This window comes from Zingiber officinale, chromosome 9B (assembly GCF_018446385.1).
Source record: "Zingiber officinale cultivar Zhangliang chromosome 9B, Zo_v1.1, whole genome shotgun sequence".
In the NCBI taxonomy this organism is placed as follows: Eukaryota; Viridiplantae; Streptophyta; class Magnoliopsida; order Zingiberales; family Zingiberaceae; genus Zingiber; species Zingiber officinale.
In genome coordinates this window covers 118,784,347-118,797,699 of record NC_056003.1, presented here as the reverse complement: position 1 = coordinate 118,797,699, position 13,353 = coordinate 118,784,347, and the positions used below count along the sequence as shown (strand labels likewise).

General features: G+C 38.2%; 2 protein-coding genes across 4 annotated transcripts; one reads left to right on the top strand and one right to left on the bottom strand.

Moving 5' to 3' along the window:
• Positions 1 to 1,283: 1,283 nt before the first annotated feature.
• LOC122024221 (BAG family molecular chaperone regulator 7-like) lies at positions 1,284 to 4,154 on the top strand. Of its 2 annotated transcripts, XM_042582787.1 has the most exons (4): positions 1,284 to 1,789; positions 1,826 to 2,174; positions 3,048 to 3,323; positions 3,713 to 4,154. In XM_042582787.1, the coding sequence occupies exons 1-4, from the start codon at positions 1,401 to 1,403 to the stop codon at positions 3,911 to 3,913; spliced, it is 1,215 nt and encodes a 404-aa protein (XP_042438721.1). In that variant the 5' UTR covers positions 1,284 to 1,400; the 3' UTR covers positions 3,914 to 4,154. The 2 variants fall into 2 exon arrangements, with proteins under 2 accessions (XP_042438721.1, XP_042438720.1); XM_042582786.1 differs by having other exon boundaries at positions 1,285 to 2,174.
• A 926-nt stretch (positions 4,155 to 5,080) lies between these two features.
• Positions 5,081 to 13,163, bottom strand: LOC122024222 (bZIP transcription factor RISBZ2-like). 2 transcript variants are annotated; one of them, XR_006123374.1, is made up of 7 exons: positions 12,808 to 13,163; positions 11,113 to 11,209; positions 9,679 to 9,751; positions 9,384 to 9,459; positions 9,181 to 9,306; positions 6,524 to 7,026; positions 5,081 to 6,019 (listed from the first exon to the last, which is right to left on the bottom strand). XR_006123374.1 is itself a non-coding variant. In XM_042582788.1 (6 exons), exons 1-6 carry the CDS (start codon positions 13,060 to 13,062, stop codon positions 6,634 to 6,636), a joined length of 1,020 nt encoding a protein of 339 aa, XP_042438722.1. In that variant the 5' UTR covers positions 13,063 to 13,163; the 3' UTR covers positions 6,459 to 6,633. The 2 variants fall into 2 exon arrangements, 1 of the variants encoding a protein (XP_042438722.1); XM_042582788.1 differs by lacking the exon at positions 5,081 to 6,019 and having other exon boundaries at positions 6,459 to 7,026.
• Between the last annotated feature and the right edge of the window lie 190 nt (positions 13,164 to 13,353).

Here is a 13,353-nt window from a genome sequence, read left to right as displayed (position 1 = left end):
TCACGTGCGACCCGATCCAACAAGGGGTCACATGACTTTTTGACATCTTTGTCGGGACAGAACACTCCAACACCTGAATAAGGGTATCATGACCCTCTGACATCTTTTGTCTTGACATGATCCTCCTATAAAAAGTCTTACTCTACATGCCAAAAGGGGGGAGGGGGAGGAGAGAAAGGAGAAGACTCCTTACTATATACACTTATCTTCATTATGCCTTGTACTATTGATCTTCTTTATTCTTGGCATAAGTGGAAACTGACTTGAGCATCTGAGAGGATGACCGGGGCAGCTCAGTCTCCATTCTAACCTCTCCTTCGCTCCTTCACTCTCTGCAGGCTCTTCCGGCGATGAGAACAGCTCACCCACTTCCTCTTGGTCTCCAACTCAAAGTCCTTCCATCGGCAACATCCCTACCCTCTCCTTGACTCATCTATCTACTCGGTTCCCTCAACTCTGCACTGTCCTCTGGCTCTGTACCATCTTTCGGCTCCATGCCATCACCTCTAGCTTCACGCCATCACCTCCGGCTCTGTGCCACTTTCGATCCGCTCTTGCAGGCCTGATATGCTTTACCTATAGTTTTTATGTTCATTACAATACTATTTATTTTCTATCACAAGAGGTTGACTTGAGCGTCGAGTGCTAGACCGAGACAGCCTCTGATCTATTTTCTAACAACTTTGCAAGCACCATTGATTAAAGAATTTCGGACACCTTTGGTCCTTTTCTTTTGTGAGGGTCTAATAATTCGGTAAACATAGAAGACAACTCACTATCCCCTTTCTCCTCTAGATTATAGTAACTTAATCAATATTTTAACCATCTTATCAGCCATCTATTATCTGATCAGCTTCCCGCTAGAATCACTTAGCTACTACATGAACATAAAAACATAAAAGTAGTTTAAACGTCTTCGACTTGGAAGACAATGCTATTATCCATTCTGAAAATAAATGAGATAGAGCGATTTTAATAAAAAAATGGTCCTCTTATTTTTTTTATTTTTTCCTTAAATAAAGAACTCCTTTTGGAGTTTCTATTTTTCCATTACTCTTTCTCCTGCGCCACCACGTGACGGCCACCAGCTACCATTTTCCGTCTCGCTAAATCACCGCCCTTTCCCGTGCAGTTTTTTTTGTTATTTTTTTTAAACTTTTGATTATGCTAATAAAATATTTATTAAGTATATTTTTTTAAAAATATTTATTTTTTTTTGTTATTTTTTTCAAAAAAAAAAAACTGAAGTGCTCGTAGGGGTAGGATCGAACGATCCCGTCTCCTCCTCCTTCTGCTCGCTGGCTTTTTCCCATTTTAAAAAGCGAGCTCAGCGACAGCGAACAGCTCCACTCCCCTTCTCTTCTCTCTCCGTGAAACCCTCGCCGCCCTCCTCCCCTGCCATGGCTGGATTCTTCCCCTTCGATCTCGTCGATCTCCTCTCCCCGCCTTCCTTCTCCTACTTCGAGTCTTCGATCTCGGCCTTCCCTGCCCCCTTCGCGCCTCCTCCCTCCGCGCTGCTCGTCAACGGCCTCCACCGCCACCGCCTCCTCGACCACGCCTTCGACCTCCTCAGCCCCACGTCCTTCTTCCACCCCGATCTCCTCCCTCCCTCCGCGATCGACTTCCATGCAGCCGCTGACCACGCCTTCGCCTTCGATCGCTCCTCGTTCGCCTCCTTCAAGCGCCTCAGCGACCAGGCGGACGCGGAGCTCTGCCTCCGGGACCTCAGCGACCGGGTCACCGCCTTGGAGCTCGGACGCCGGGCCCGGGGCCCGGATCTGGACCGCAAGTACACTTGTACGGCCGAGCTCGGCCTCGGCCGCAAGTACAAGTGGACCGCGACTGACAAGGCGGGCGGAGAGAGGGCGGTGAAGTATACGGCGGAGATCAAGGGGGCGGAGGAGAGTGAGGGGTTTGATCGGAAGTTTGTGTGGGCGGCTGAGGCCAAAGGGGCTGGGAAGAGGAATCTCAAGTGGTCCGCGGAGTTCAAGGGGAAGGGCAGGCACTCCCCGCTTAGCCGTACCTACACATGGCAGACGCTGACTAACCCTCACGGAGAGGAGGAGAAGAGCAAAAAGGAAAAGAATGATAAAAAAGGAAAGAAAGAAAACGCAGGCACCGTTCATGTGGTGGAGATCGAGGAGGAGAACCCCGGACCCATTGCCATCAGAAAGGTTTGCCTCATCTAACTTCACTAATGATTCCATTTTCGTTCAAGTAAAACTCAAGGATGAGGTTTAGGTTGCTTCCTGTGATCTTATCTCATTCATATCGTTTCTTTTTAAACTAGAATGAAGTTTAATTCTCTCTGAAAACTAATGTTTTCTTAAAATTAGATGATGAAAATTTTGAATTACTGCTATGATCCATCACATCGATCCTAAATCCGGAACAATCTGTATTGTGTGATTAAAAAGGAAGTATAGTGTTGACAATGAAGAGGAGAAGCTTGGCAATTTCTCTACATTATACCATGAACAGTCGCTGCTTAGCTGAAGATGCGAGTAAGTAGAAGATAATGCTACTGAAAAAAACCATGCTGGAGAAGACTAAGAAATTGGCGAAGATGAAAAGAAAGCCAAATATGTAGAATTAGACTATCTGCAAGAGGATCAGGCAAAAGACTGGAGTTGCTGGAATGGATCTACTGGGAAATACTATAGAAATAACTATTACATAACTCATAAGAACTAATAACTCAAAATAGTGCTACTCCAACATTTTCAAAAGCTTCGTAGCAATTGATTCAAAATATCTCATTCCGATATATACCCCTGTTAGTCAAATGGATGCTCGATATTGCAAAATTCTTGTTTCTTCTTGCAAAATTAAAAGTGATATATGTTTGTTATATAATTAGTTTTTTTTTTTCAAGTACTTTGGTCAAATTCAGTCTAGTTTTAGCATCTTTTACTGAATTCTTCCTTTCTACTAATTAGTAAATGGGTTGGCCAGTTCTGGTATATACCTTTAATTTTCATCTATGACAGTTGTTTTGTGCTTGATATGTAATTGTTGATACTACTTTACCTTTGTGGATGTTAAAGGCTTTTACCAAGAGATGTGCCAAAGGAAAACAGAAGGAACTAACACGGCAGGATGCCGCACTGTTAATCCAAATGACTTTTAGGGCTCATTTGGCCCGCCGCTCTCAGGTTCTCCACTGCCTGCGTGAGCTTGCAGTGGCTAAATCTAGGCTGAAGGACATCCGAGCTTTGTTCTATAATTTCTCTTATCGTAGACGTATAGCAAGTGATGCTGAAGAACTCCAAAGATTCACCGAGAAAATTATTGTTCTCCTGTTAACTGTCGAAGGCATTGAGGTAACTTGTAATTACATCTCTGATATTTTTTCCTGTTCACATTCATTCAACACATACTTAAAAACACATTACATGTCTCTAAATACATGTCTCGGTCAATATACTGAAAAAAACATCGTTATGTTCAAGTTTTAGCAAGGATCACCTCTGTTCAACACATCATCTACACTGCTGCTAATAGTTTTTCTGAGGATGAAGTGTTGAGAAGGATCACCTCTGTTCTATTTTGTCTATACAATCAAAGTCAAAATCATTTAATACCAGTTCCTTGGAGCTTTAAAATTGTGTCGGTATTGAATGTTGTATTGCGTCATTACAGTAGAACATTCTTAGCCCTTTAGATTGTTTGTATTTAAGTTTACTATAGCGTCAAGGTTTGTTGATGTCAGGGGCCGGATTATATGGTGCGAGCAGCAAAGAAGTCAATGGTCGATGAACTCGAAGCAATGATGGAGGCAGTTGATCCACAACCGGCGACAAAGCTAGCATCCATGAAGCGCAGGAAGTTTGATCTCCCTGATGGTGGTCAAATCTCGAAGGAAATGATGGAAGGTGTTGCTGAGGTCGTCCAGATGCTGGATGAGGAATGAATGTGATCCATTTACTTCAACTTGTCGCGGTAAATTTATGCTAGGCACGTAGACAACTATCGTTAAATTTGAGGTTTGAAAGACTAGTAGCATTTTCCTTTAGGTTTCGGCAACTGCTTTAGTTTATTTGGTCGGACATCCTGAACTCGGTAGTACCTATGTTATTCGATCTAGTTTATGTTCTAACATGTAACTTTTTGCAGTGCTCGGTTGAAAATTGTGGTTTAGTGTGCTTGTGGTATGCCTCTTTTGTTAGATAATCGACCAGAAACACTATTGAACTTAATGGATTAGAGTCAATATTTGAGAGGATGATATGAAGAAGCAATTTACTAAAAGGTTCAAACATTGTGAAGATGACAATGGAAGACGGCGTAGAGAAGATGACAGAGAAGACATCAAGCTGGAGGTGTCTAGGCTGGTGTGTTTATGGGAAGAAGATTGTGGAGGGGTTGGGGTAGGACAGAGGTTGCAGGAAGGTGATGAGGTCAAGGGTAATTCGATAAGGTTGCGGGGTAGAATGACAGTTGTGAAATCAGATGTCGATTCCTTGCTTGAGGGTTTGATATGGTATACTTTAATGACCTCAATCTACACTTCAAAAATATGAGATCACAGCGCCCCTACAGAGGTCGCTACGGCTCTGCAACACCGCGAAGGTCACCGTAGGATCATGATGCCTCCATGACTCCATGAAAGTCATTGTAGGATGCAGCAGCCTTTGCAACTCTGCAGTGGCCTGCAGCAGTGTTGGGAGATGGATAGTGGACAAAACAATAAATTTTATCTATTTCTTCCGGCATAATACGAAATTTTAAACTATGTCACAAACTAAACTCCAAGGATAGCACTTCAACCCAAACAAATAGAATTTCGTAAGCTCTTCTCAAGCAGTCAAGCTTACCCTATGTGGCATTTTTCTCAATAAAACAACTATCATCTATTCCTAAAGATCAAAATGCAAAACTAGAGTCCAAGCTCTTGGAATCATTTGATTTACAGAAGTTTGAGTATTTTTGTGAGTTCTAAGAACCAAAAGCTCTCAAAGGGCATATATACCACTCACTTTAGCCTATAGTTGACTTACCGTATATAGGTCGAACATTGAAAATTTAACAATAGTTTAGTCGACTAAACCAGCCAACACTTAGCATCGACTAAAGGGTACAATTATCAAGAGTTGTCTAAGTCATTCCTTGGGGTTCATTTAAGTTTAATGAAGCAAAATCAAAGGTATCGGTCCACAATAACGAAAAGAAATTGCAAATAAGTTATGTTTGGCAGCGCAGATATCTTTCGTTAGGAGGTCGAGATTGGTGCTCCCCACATCCAGCAAGTGTGCTCAGATTCCTAAGTGGGTAACCAGGGCAATTGACAAGATGAGAAGAAATCAGACTTGGAATAGACTGATAAGTTCAACTAGCTGGAAAATTTAAGATCCAAGATCAAATTGGTGTGGAAAACCTCGATCGAATGCCGTAACTTTCAACGCACACACTGGTCTGATGCAAACGCCAACAAAACATAGTCGCATACCTGGAAGTAGGAAGGAGTCAGCTAACCCATGGTATCTTCCTGCCGGGGGTACTGATATCAGATTCTGGCTTGATCTTTGGCACTGAGTACAAACTAAGCATTCTCTTTTCTCATTGTGAATCTGAACATCTGAATTGTTACGGAATGCAGGACTCCCTCGGTTCTTCAGGTCAATTCAACTAGAACTGCAGGGAGTTAGATTGATCCTAACCAAAGCTCATATACAGCATTGTACTCAAGATACAATCGAATGGAAGCGGAGCCGCCTTCTTTTTGACACGCCAGCAAATACAATAAAATTGCTACAACAAAGTTTAAGATCACAACTTGGCTAATCTTGCACCAAAAGGACAACACAAAAGAATTTGTTAGCTAAATGAATGAATGTTAAGAACATCTTATGTGGTCTTTGTAATGATGTACCTGGAAGTAGTGAGCATCTCTATGACATTGAAAACCAATCAATTGATCAAACTGAAGCTAAACCATCACAGATATTTTACTATTAAAATTTACAATTTCAAGTGGACAAATCACATACCTCACAGATCAAGGTTATAAAATTTGTATCTGCATGTAAAAAAGAAACTTTTACCATAAAGGTTGGAATTCAATCACAATACCCTTTTCTATTTTTTTTATGATGTCTTTGCCCTCTTTTACTTGAGAAATATCAAAGCATTTTGAATATTCTAAACACATCTAATATTAGTGTTTTCTCTTTCAGTTTTCTTCTTTCTATACCAACAAACTCTCACATTAACTTCCCTAATGTCCTAATATATATGTAATTTCTCACATATTTTTTTTGTTTTTATTTTCTTCTTTTATTCCACTTGAGATGACTGTTTCAGATTCATTGATTTACTATCTAGTTGATCCTATCAATCTAATTCTCATGCAGTTGAGACAGGTGAATTAGTTTTATTAGTAAGTTCCATTTTAACGAGTCATTCTCATAAGTTGTTGGTGACCATCAAACTTGATAAGCTCCCTTTTAGTCCACACAAGGCAAAGAAAATCGATAGATTGACTGAAACACGATTCATGAACTTACAGATTCAGAGATCTCACCTGAACATCTCATACAAGGCATCCATGCTCACTATGTGCGACAAGCTAATAAATTCAACCGATACGGCGAGAGTACCAGAATTGAGCTACATTCGAGTTCAGCTTGTTATTCAAAGGTCGTTGGGTCCCACGAGGTAGTCAGGATCCATTTGTAAAGACGTGCAAGAGTTTGGTTCCCGGCAAATTATTTTCTGGAGTTGCTCCAAGCTACCCACTCGTCGTATCGAACCAGGTCGGTGCATTTTCCCCTGGTCTAGATCCCAGTGGGGGGCATCTTTGCAAGGCAGACCAGAGGCGATATCCATGAGGCATGTGTTTACTATCTCTTCATCAGCTGAAGCCAAGTAGAAATAAATTGAGTTATCAGGGATTGCAATAACAGTATCGGAAGTTGCTTCAGATGGGGGTTTTGCTTTGACGTCCAGGGTGCCGATTGTTGAAATAGCATGATCGGAAGGGCACTTTCCTGTTACCCTTTTCACAATGTCCTCTGCCATCTTCACCTGAAATGTGGGAAGAGTAGGAACGCCATTTCACTGTTAGATATTTTGGCAAACATTGTCAGTCAGGTCAATCATTCAATAAATACTACGAATGCAAGATAGCAATTAGTATTGATAACAAAACAACAGAATGAAAGTGAGGTGACAGAACACAACTACAATCAGCAGTAACATGTCGAATGAGGAAGCAAAGTGCCACATCCACTGGTTGGACAGAACATAATGTGAAGATATACATGATAAATCTGTACCAGGATATCAGCTAGAGGATAGACTACAAAACTTATGGAAAAAATATTGAGAAGAAATAACTATAAAAGATATGTATTTAAGTAGAAACATATACTGACAACTGAGTATTAACAAAACTTGCTCTACAATGCATCATTATCATTCATTTCATAGAAAAGTAGCAAAGACAGTAGAGAAACCTGAATCGAGCTTATAAAATCTCTCATAGGCCTTCAGCACCACTTTCACAAATGTAGAATCATTACCTCATTGATCATAAAAGACGATGCTTGTCTAACCAATGGCAGCCATAACATACACTTACTGAATTTTTTTAGTTTGATGGTAACAAACATACAGTCATGGGTCGTGCAATAATGTATGTGACTAATGGCAGCCACAGCTTTCTTTTTCAGTTGCATGATAAATATAATTGGCCCATGAGATTATTTTTTTTTAACCGCTAGAATTAAGCTACACAGGATTCCCTGAGAGAAAACTTAACCTTTCTATTTGGTAAAAAGTGATGCATAAAGCACTGAAAAGAACTATTTCTAAAATTTAAAAAAGTAACAATAAAACCAAACCTAACAGCTTTAGACTTAAACTAGTACCCAAACAAACCTGGTCCATTAAATCAGCTCCAACTCATGGGCTTCGATTGTTGCCTGAGAGTGATGGGGACTTCCCTTGCGCCAGATACAAAAAATTGGCATTGTTGGAGGTTATATGTGCCCCCCTTCTTATGAGGCTTACACAGCCTAATTAAGCAAACAAGCAGCAATGCATATAATAACACATAGGGTGTGAGGTGATGAACCACCTGCATAGCATAGTCGCTATAAATAATATTAGTAAGATCGATCAAAATGTCAATCATTACCATATTATTCTTGTGCACAAAGCCACCAGTTCAGCTTAATTCATTACATAATAACTAAACTATTCTCATAACAAAATGAAAAACTTACTGATTCGAAAAGCTTCCCATAGGTCAATTTGAAAATGACAACAAAAAGTATGGAGAAGAAAAGAGAAGAGCTAACACACTTATCATTAGTCACTTCACAGGCACCCTCATTTCAACTCTTAGCATCCTTTGTCACTATACTACTCCAGTTAACTAGTTTGGTGGACAAAATGAAGTTAATATAAATGTTTCTTCAAATTAAACCAAAACTCCAAAGCTCTTAGCTGATCACAATATAAACGTTTCTTCAACCATTCCATTCAAATTTTCCCAATTTTAAACTCAAGGAGCATTATCAAGTAAGAAGCATCTAATATGACAAAAAAGTAAACGAACAACATAAGACTAGATAGCGAGAGCAATGGCAAGTTGGACTTAGATCAAGTAATCATCATAAGTAGAATTAGTCATCTAAACCAAAATGCAACTTTTAAGAGGAAAATGCAAAATTCATGGTGATTCAAAGTGGAAGACCCATTCTATTGTTATTTTCATTTTCGTTAGATGATACTTGATGGTGTGCTTTCAATCCCAAATATCGGATTTGATGCTGATGATCAGGTTGGCATAGTCTTTCTTCCTAAAACAGGAGTTGCTAGTTCGGCCAGGGTAAGCAATTGGGAAGGCTCAGCTAATCCTCTTATCACCACTTTATCCTCTCTATACACATGCTCCTAAGGAAGGAGTCTTTTTCTCCCTATAACAATGATATTGATGCCAAATCAATGAAAAATAGACCGCTAGAAGACTTTATTCTCATATTCTACTTAAGCAACATTAAATCCAATGACAAAATACTAACTTTTGTAGCATTGAGCAAATTGTGATAACTCTTTATAAATAACTTCAAAATGAATAACCCAAAACATATGTTAAACAGTTAAAGTAATAAAATTTTAGTGTTCACCGCTATATAAAAAAACATACACATGTTAATGTAGCAAGTAGCTTACCTGGGAGATCAAAGTTTCCACATCTGCTTCCAGTATCTTACGATTAGCCACAACTTCATTGTACTTCTGATTCATGTTAGTGAGACGGTTTAAAAGCACGGAGTTCTCAACTCTTAATTGTGAAACCTAATAATAGATGCCATGAAATTTCAGAACACCATTGCATACTAAAGATATAAAAATATTGAGCAATTTGAACATACTTGGTCCTCAAGCTCATTTAGATGTGTTTGTTTTCTCCTTCTTGAACGCCTTGCTGATTCTCTGTTTGAAAGCATCCTGGGTGAACAACTAAAGCTTCTTCAAAAGTTCTAAACAAACACTAGAATTCTAGAAATTTAAGGTCTCAAATGCTAATAGAAAGAAAAATTCAGGAAAATTTGTGGTAAATGCAAAGTTCCTCTAGAAAATGAGCAACAACAAGAATAATAAACTAGTGATTACTGAAAAAAAAACACAATAGTATTGGTAATTGGATTATTATTTCCAGCTGTATACCTTTTTACACGTTTCACTTGGGCAACTTCTAGAGTCTCTAATGCTTCTGCTTCTTTATGAAGTTCAACATCATCTGAAATAACCCTTCATGATCCATTAGTTGACCTCCTATGGAGGATAGACTTCTCCAACATAGTTGAAGAAACAATACCACCTGATCTATGTTGCACCTTACCATCATTTCATAATTATGAAACCCAGAAAGATCAAATAGAAAATAAAAAAAGAAAAAAGGACACAATGTAACTGAATTTTGACTCATCTCTTATATCTTCCATGAAATTTGATTATGAAACCATGAAGCTATGACAGAATGTGACATTTCTCTAGGAGAAAAAGTATGATGCAGTTTCACGAACCTTCCCTCGATTACAAAAGAAAGAAAAAGTAGCTTTTAACCTATTTTGCATTCACTAAAGACGGAACATGTGTACATCTAACTAGATTTACACAAATGCTTTGATATTAAAAATAGTCATGTAACCCATAAATAGACTGCATAATACTTTAAAAACTTTTAAACATGATTTTCTGATGCCTTACAGAGAACTTGAATATTGATTTGCAAGAAGGAATTGTTCATTCTTTTCAATTATTAGAGATATCATACATTTGGAAGTTAAGAACTTCCAGATTATGATCTTGAAAATAGTCAAACATTTATAGTTCACACATAAATTGTGAATTTGACTGTTGCACTAGTGTCTCCAAAAACATTCAAAATTGTGATTTGTTAGAACTAATAGCAAAAATTTTTCTACTAACTCAAATTTTTCCAGAAGCACTACAACCTAGAAAAAAGTGTAGCCAAACCTGGAACCAAATGAACTGCCCGCAACTAGTAATTTGAAGGTTCTATTTGTGGTTGGGAGTAACACCTTTAACTATCATTAAGCCCCGAGCTCCAAAATAACATGGTCCAACTGACAAAGGAGTACTAAAAAGGTGTTTATAAGGACAGGCAGTGATTCTTTAATAAATTTTATGTCACTGATACCCAATGTCATACCAATCATCATATAAATGTCATCCATAGCTCATTAGATTCACATGCATTCTGTTTATCTTGAATATATACTTAGATTTTCTTCTTTCATGGATTATCTAGCAGCTTATGACATTTATAGTCAATCCAAAAGCAATTAGTGTGTATGTTTCTAAATTACAGTGATAATGTATGCATCAAATCCGTGTTGTTTGTTGTCATCTTTTATAACTATATATTGAATAATCACTGAGAAAATATTTTCCTTATATTAATCCAGATAAAAAAGACAAAAGAGAAATAAAAGTCATTGAAACTTTATCCCACACAACAGTTGAATTGATTCAAAATGAAAATTAGACGAGGGAAAAGAAGAAAAAGGAAACAGAAAGTACTTACACCTAATAGAACTAGTGAATGTAAGTTACTTGTATGCAGTAGTAATATACCATTTGTAGATGCCTGAGATTGATATTGCAAAGAATCTGAAGACAGCAAACTGGTATCAGCTATGGAAACACAACTTTGAGGATCTGCACTAGAACTCTATCAAACGAAAAAGAAGAAATATAATCAGCCAGTGCTTTGATACAAAAATGTTGAATGTATTCTAAGCTAAAATGGAGTAAAGGGAAAACATGTGAACCAGATAATATTCTTGTCAATGTTTGCATACCTTCATTCTCTCAATCCTTATTTGGAACACATCCTGACGATTATTGTTGATACTTAATATTATATTCACACTATCACTTGCAAACTAACATAAGGAAAATCATCCAAAACTAGATGAAATCTGTCATAAACTTACTCATTTTAGATTTGGTTTTTTCTCAATGACTCATGACAAATTAAAGACAAAGACTTGTGTGCAATCCATCAGTTTATCAACAACCACACATGCATTCTGTAGCAAATAGTCTTAATGGAACTATTATAAATAAGGTTAATAAAGCTTACAATACACAATAGGCATCTTTGTTGCCTCAGTTTTTACAAACTGTCCAGTATTTGTCACCATTCAACATACAGATCAACACATCAATATTTTAGCAAAATTGCCATGCCTCTTTGATCATGAAATCGCATATTAATACAATAGGATTATTTGATATGCTTCTCTAACCCACCCGTCTTAGGAACCTTATGTTCCCATGTACAATCTCATGCCGAGATAATATAATTTCAATTAGCAGCATTGCTGCATTAGTGCTGCTGGCTATTGTAATTTTGTGCAAGCATTTGAAAGTCTAATAATAACTAACAAGAACTAGCATAACAACACTTTTATTGTTCAGTATGATACAAAAATAATATCATATCAAAAGTTGACAGGACTGGAATATCATATTAGCAAATTTTAGTTTGGCACTAAGTAGTAACACCTTGGTTTTAAGCTGTTTTGAGCCACGAAATCCTATTATTGCATCTAAATCTATAGGGATGAGTAATTACAACTGTTATCCAACAGCATGAGACACATATGATAGTGATTCAGCAGTTAGAGAGACATATAGATGATGAAATGTTATCACAATAGTGAGAAGAGTGTATATGCCCAAAATATTAGCCTATATTGCCTGTTAAACTTCAAATGGTAGTTTTCATTAGGTAGGATTAGATTATTCAGCCAACTTAGTTTACCACCAAAAGCGTAATTGTTTTTGGCATATGTTCCTTAGGTTCTATGTACCATTTATTTTGGCCAATAGGACTACTGTGCTGGGTTCTGACAAAAGGTTAATATCTACTTTTGGTCCAAATTAAATAGGATAGGTTGACTACCTGCTACCAAAGTGAAAATTCAGTGTAGTTAATGAATGAAGTATATATTTTGTAATTTGTACGAGGCTGCACCAAATTTCAAGTTCCAAACACTTATTTCTTAGGTAAACTCCTGTTAAGCTTGAGTGTCGGCAACAAATTATGTTGGGAAAAGAGAAAAATACGATCACCCAAACTTTGATTCTTTTTTTTTTTTTTTGGACGCATTTGGTTACGAATAGACAAGACGATCCACGAACACCAGGAAACACGATCTTTCAAACCAACAACATTTTTCTCGATGACTTTTCCAGAAGCATAAACTACACAACGAGTGCATCGAGGAAAAAAAAAATTGTTCAAAGAAGCGGAGAGAGTACCCTGGACAAGGCGACAGCTGCGCAATACAGATCAAGCTTCTCCTTCAACATCGAGGCATACTCCGCCGGATCGACGGCGGCCGAGGGTTCCGACCTCTGCGGAGCAGCGGCGGAAACCGGTCCCTCTATCTCCACCACCTCATCGGGACCCACCGCCACAGTGGAGGCCGAGATGGGGCTACTCATTCCCTCCTCGAGGCCCAACTGCGGCTGCGTCCAGCTCCTCCTCGAGGGCGATCCGACGCCGGAATTCATAAAACTCTCCCTTCTCTACTCAATCCCTTACATTGATCGCCATCGGCGCTCCACAATCCACACCCATTTCTGGCAACAATGGCGGTCCGGGCACGATCTATAAATAATGAAATAATTAACTCAATAAAGTTTAAAATAATAATAATAATAATAATAATAATAATAATAATAATGGTAAAAATAAATAAGTCCCTTTCACAAAAGACGTTGGAATCCTATTATTTCAATGTTATTAAGTGATGTTCTAGGAATGATAGAAATCATATTGGAGCAACTTGATAGATAGATAAA

What these genes read in the sequence shown, in the direction of transcription:
- LOC122024221 (XM_042582786.1), top strand. Translation starts at nt 1,401, where the DNA reads ATGGCTGGATTCTTCCCCTTCGATCTCGTCGATCTCCTCTCCCCGCCT. An exon ending in GACCCATTGCCATCAGAAAG is followed by an intron (nt 2,175 to 3,047) that starts GTTTGCCTCATC and finishes TGGATGTTAAAG; the next exon opens with GCTTTTACCAAGAGATGTGC. An exon ending in TAACTGTCGAAGGCATTGAG is followed by an intron (nt 3,324 to 3,712) that starts GTAACTTGTAAT and finishes TGTTGATGTCAG; the next exon opens with GGGCCGGATTATATGGTGCG.
- LOC122024222 (XM_042582788.1), bottom strand. Translation starts at nt 13,062, where the DNA reads ATGAATTCCGGCGTCGGATCGCCCTCGAGGAGGAGCTGGACGCAGCCG. An exon ending in CAGCTGTCGCCTTGTCCAGG is followed by an intron (nt 11,210 to 12,807) that starts GTACTCTCTCCG and finishes TTCGTTTGATAG; the next exon opens with AGTTCTAGTGCAGATCCTCA. An exon ending in CAAGTGAAACGTGTAAAAAG is followed by an intron (nt 9,460 to 9,678) that starts GTATACAGCTGG and finishes TTGTTCACCCAG; the next exon opens with GATGCTTTCAAACAGAGAAT.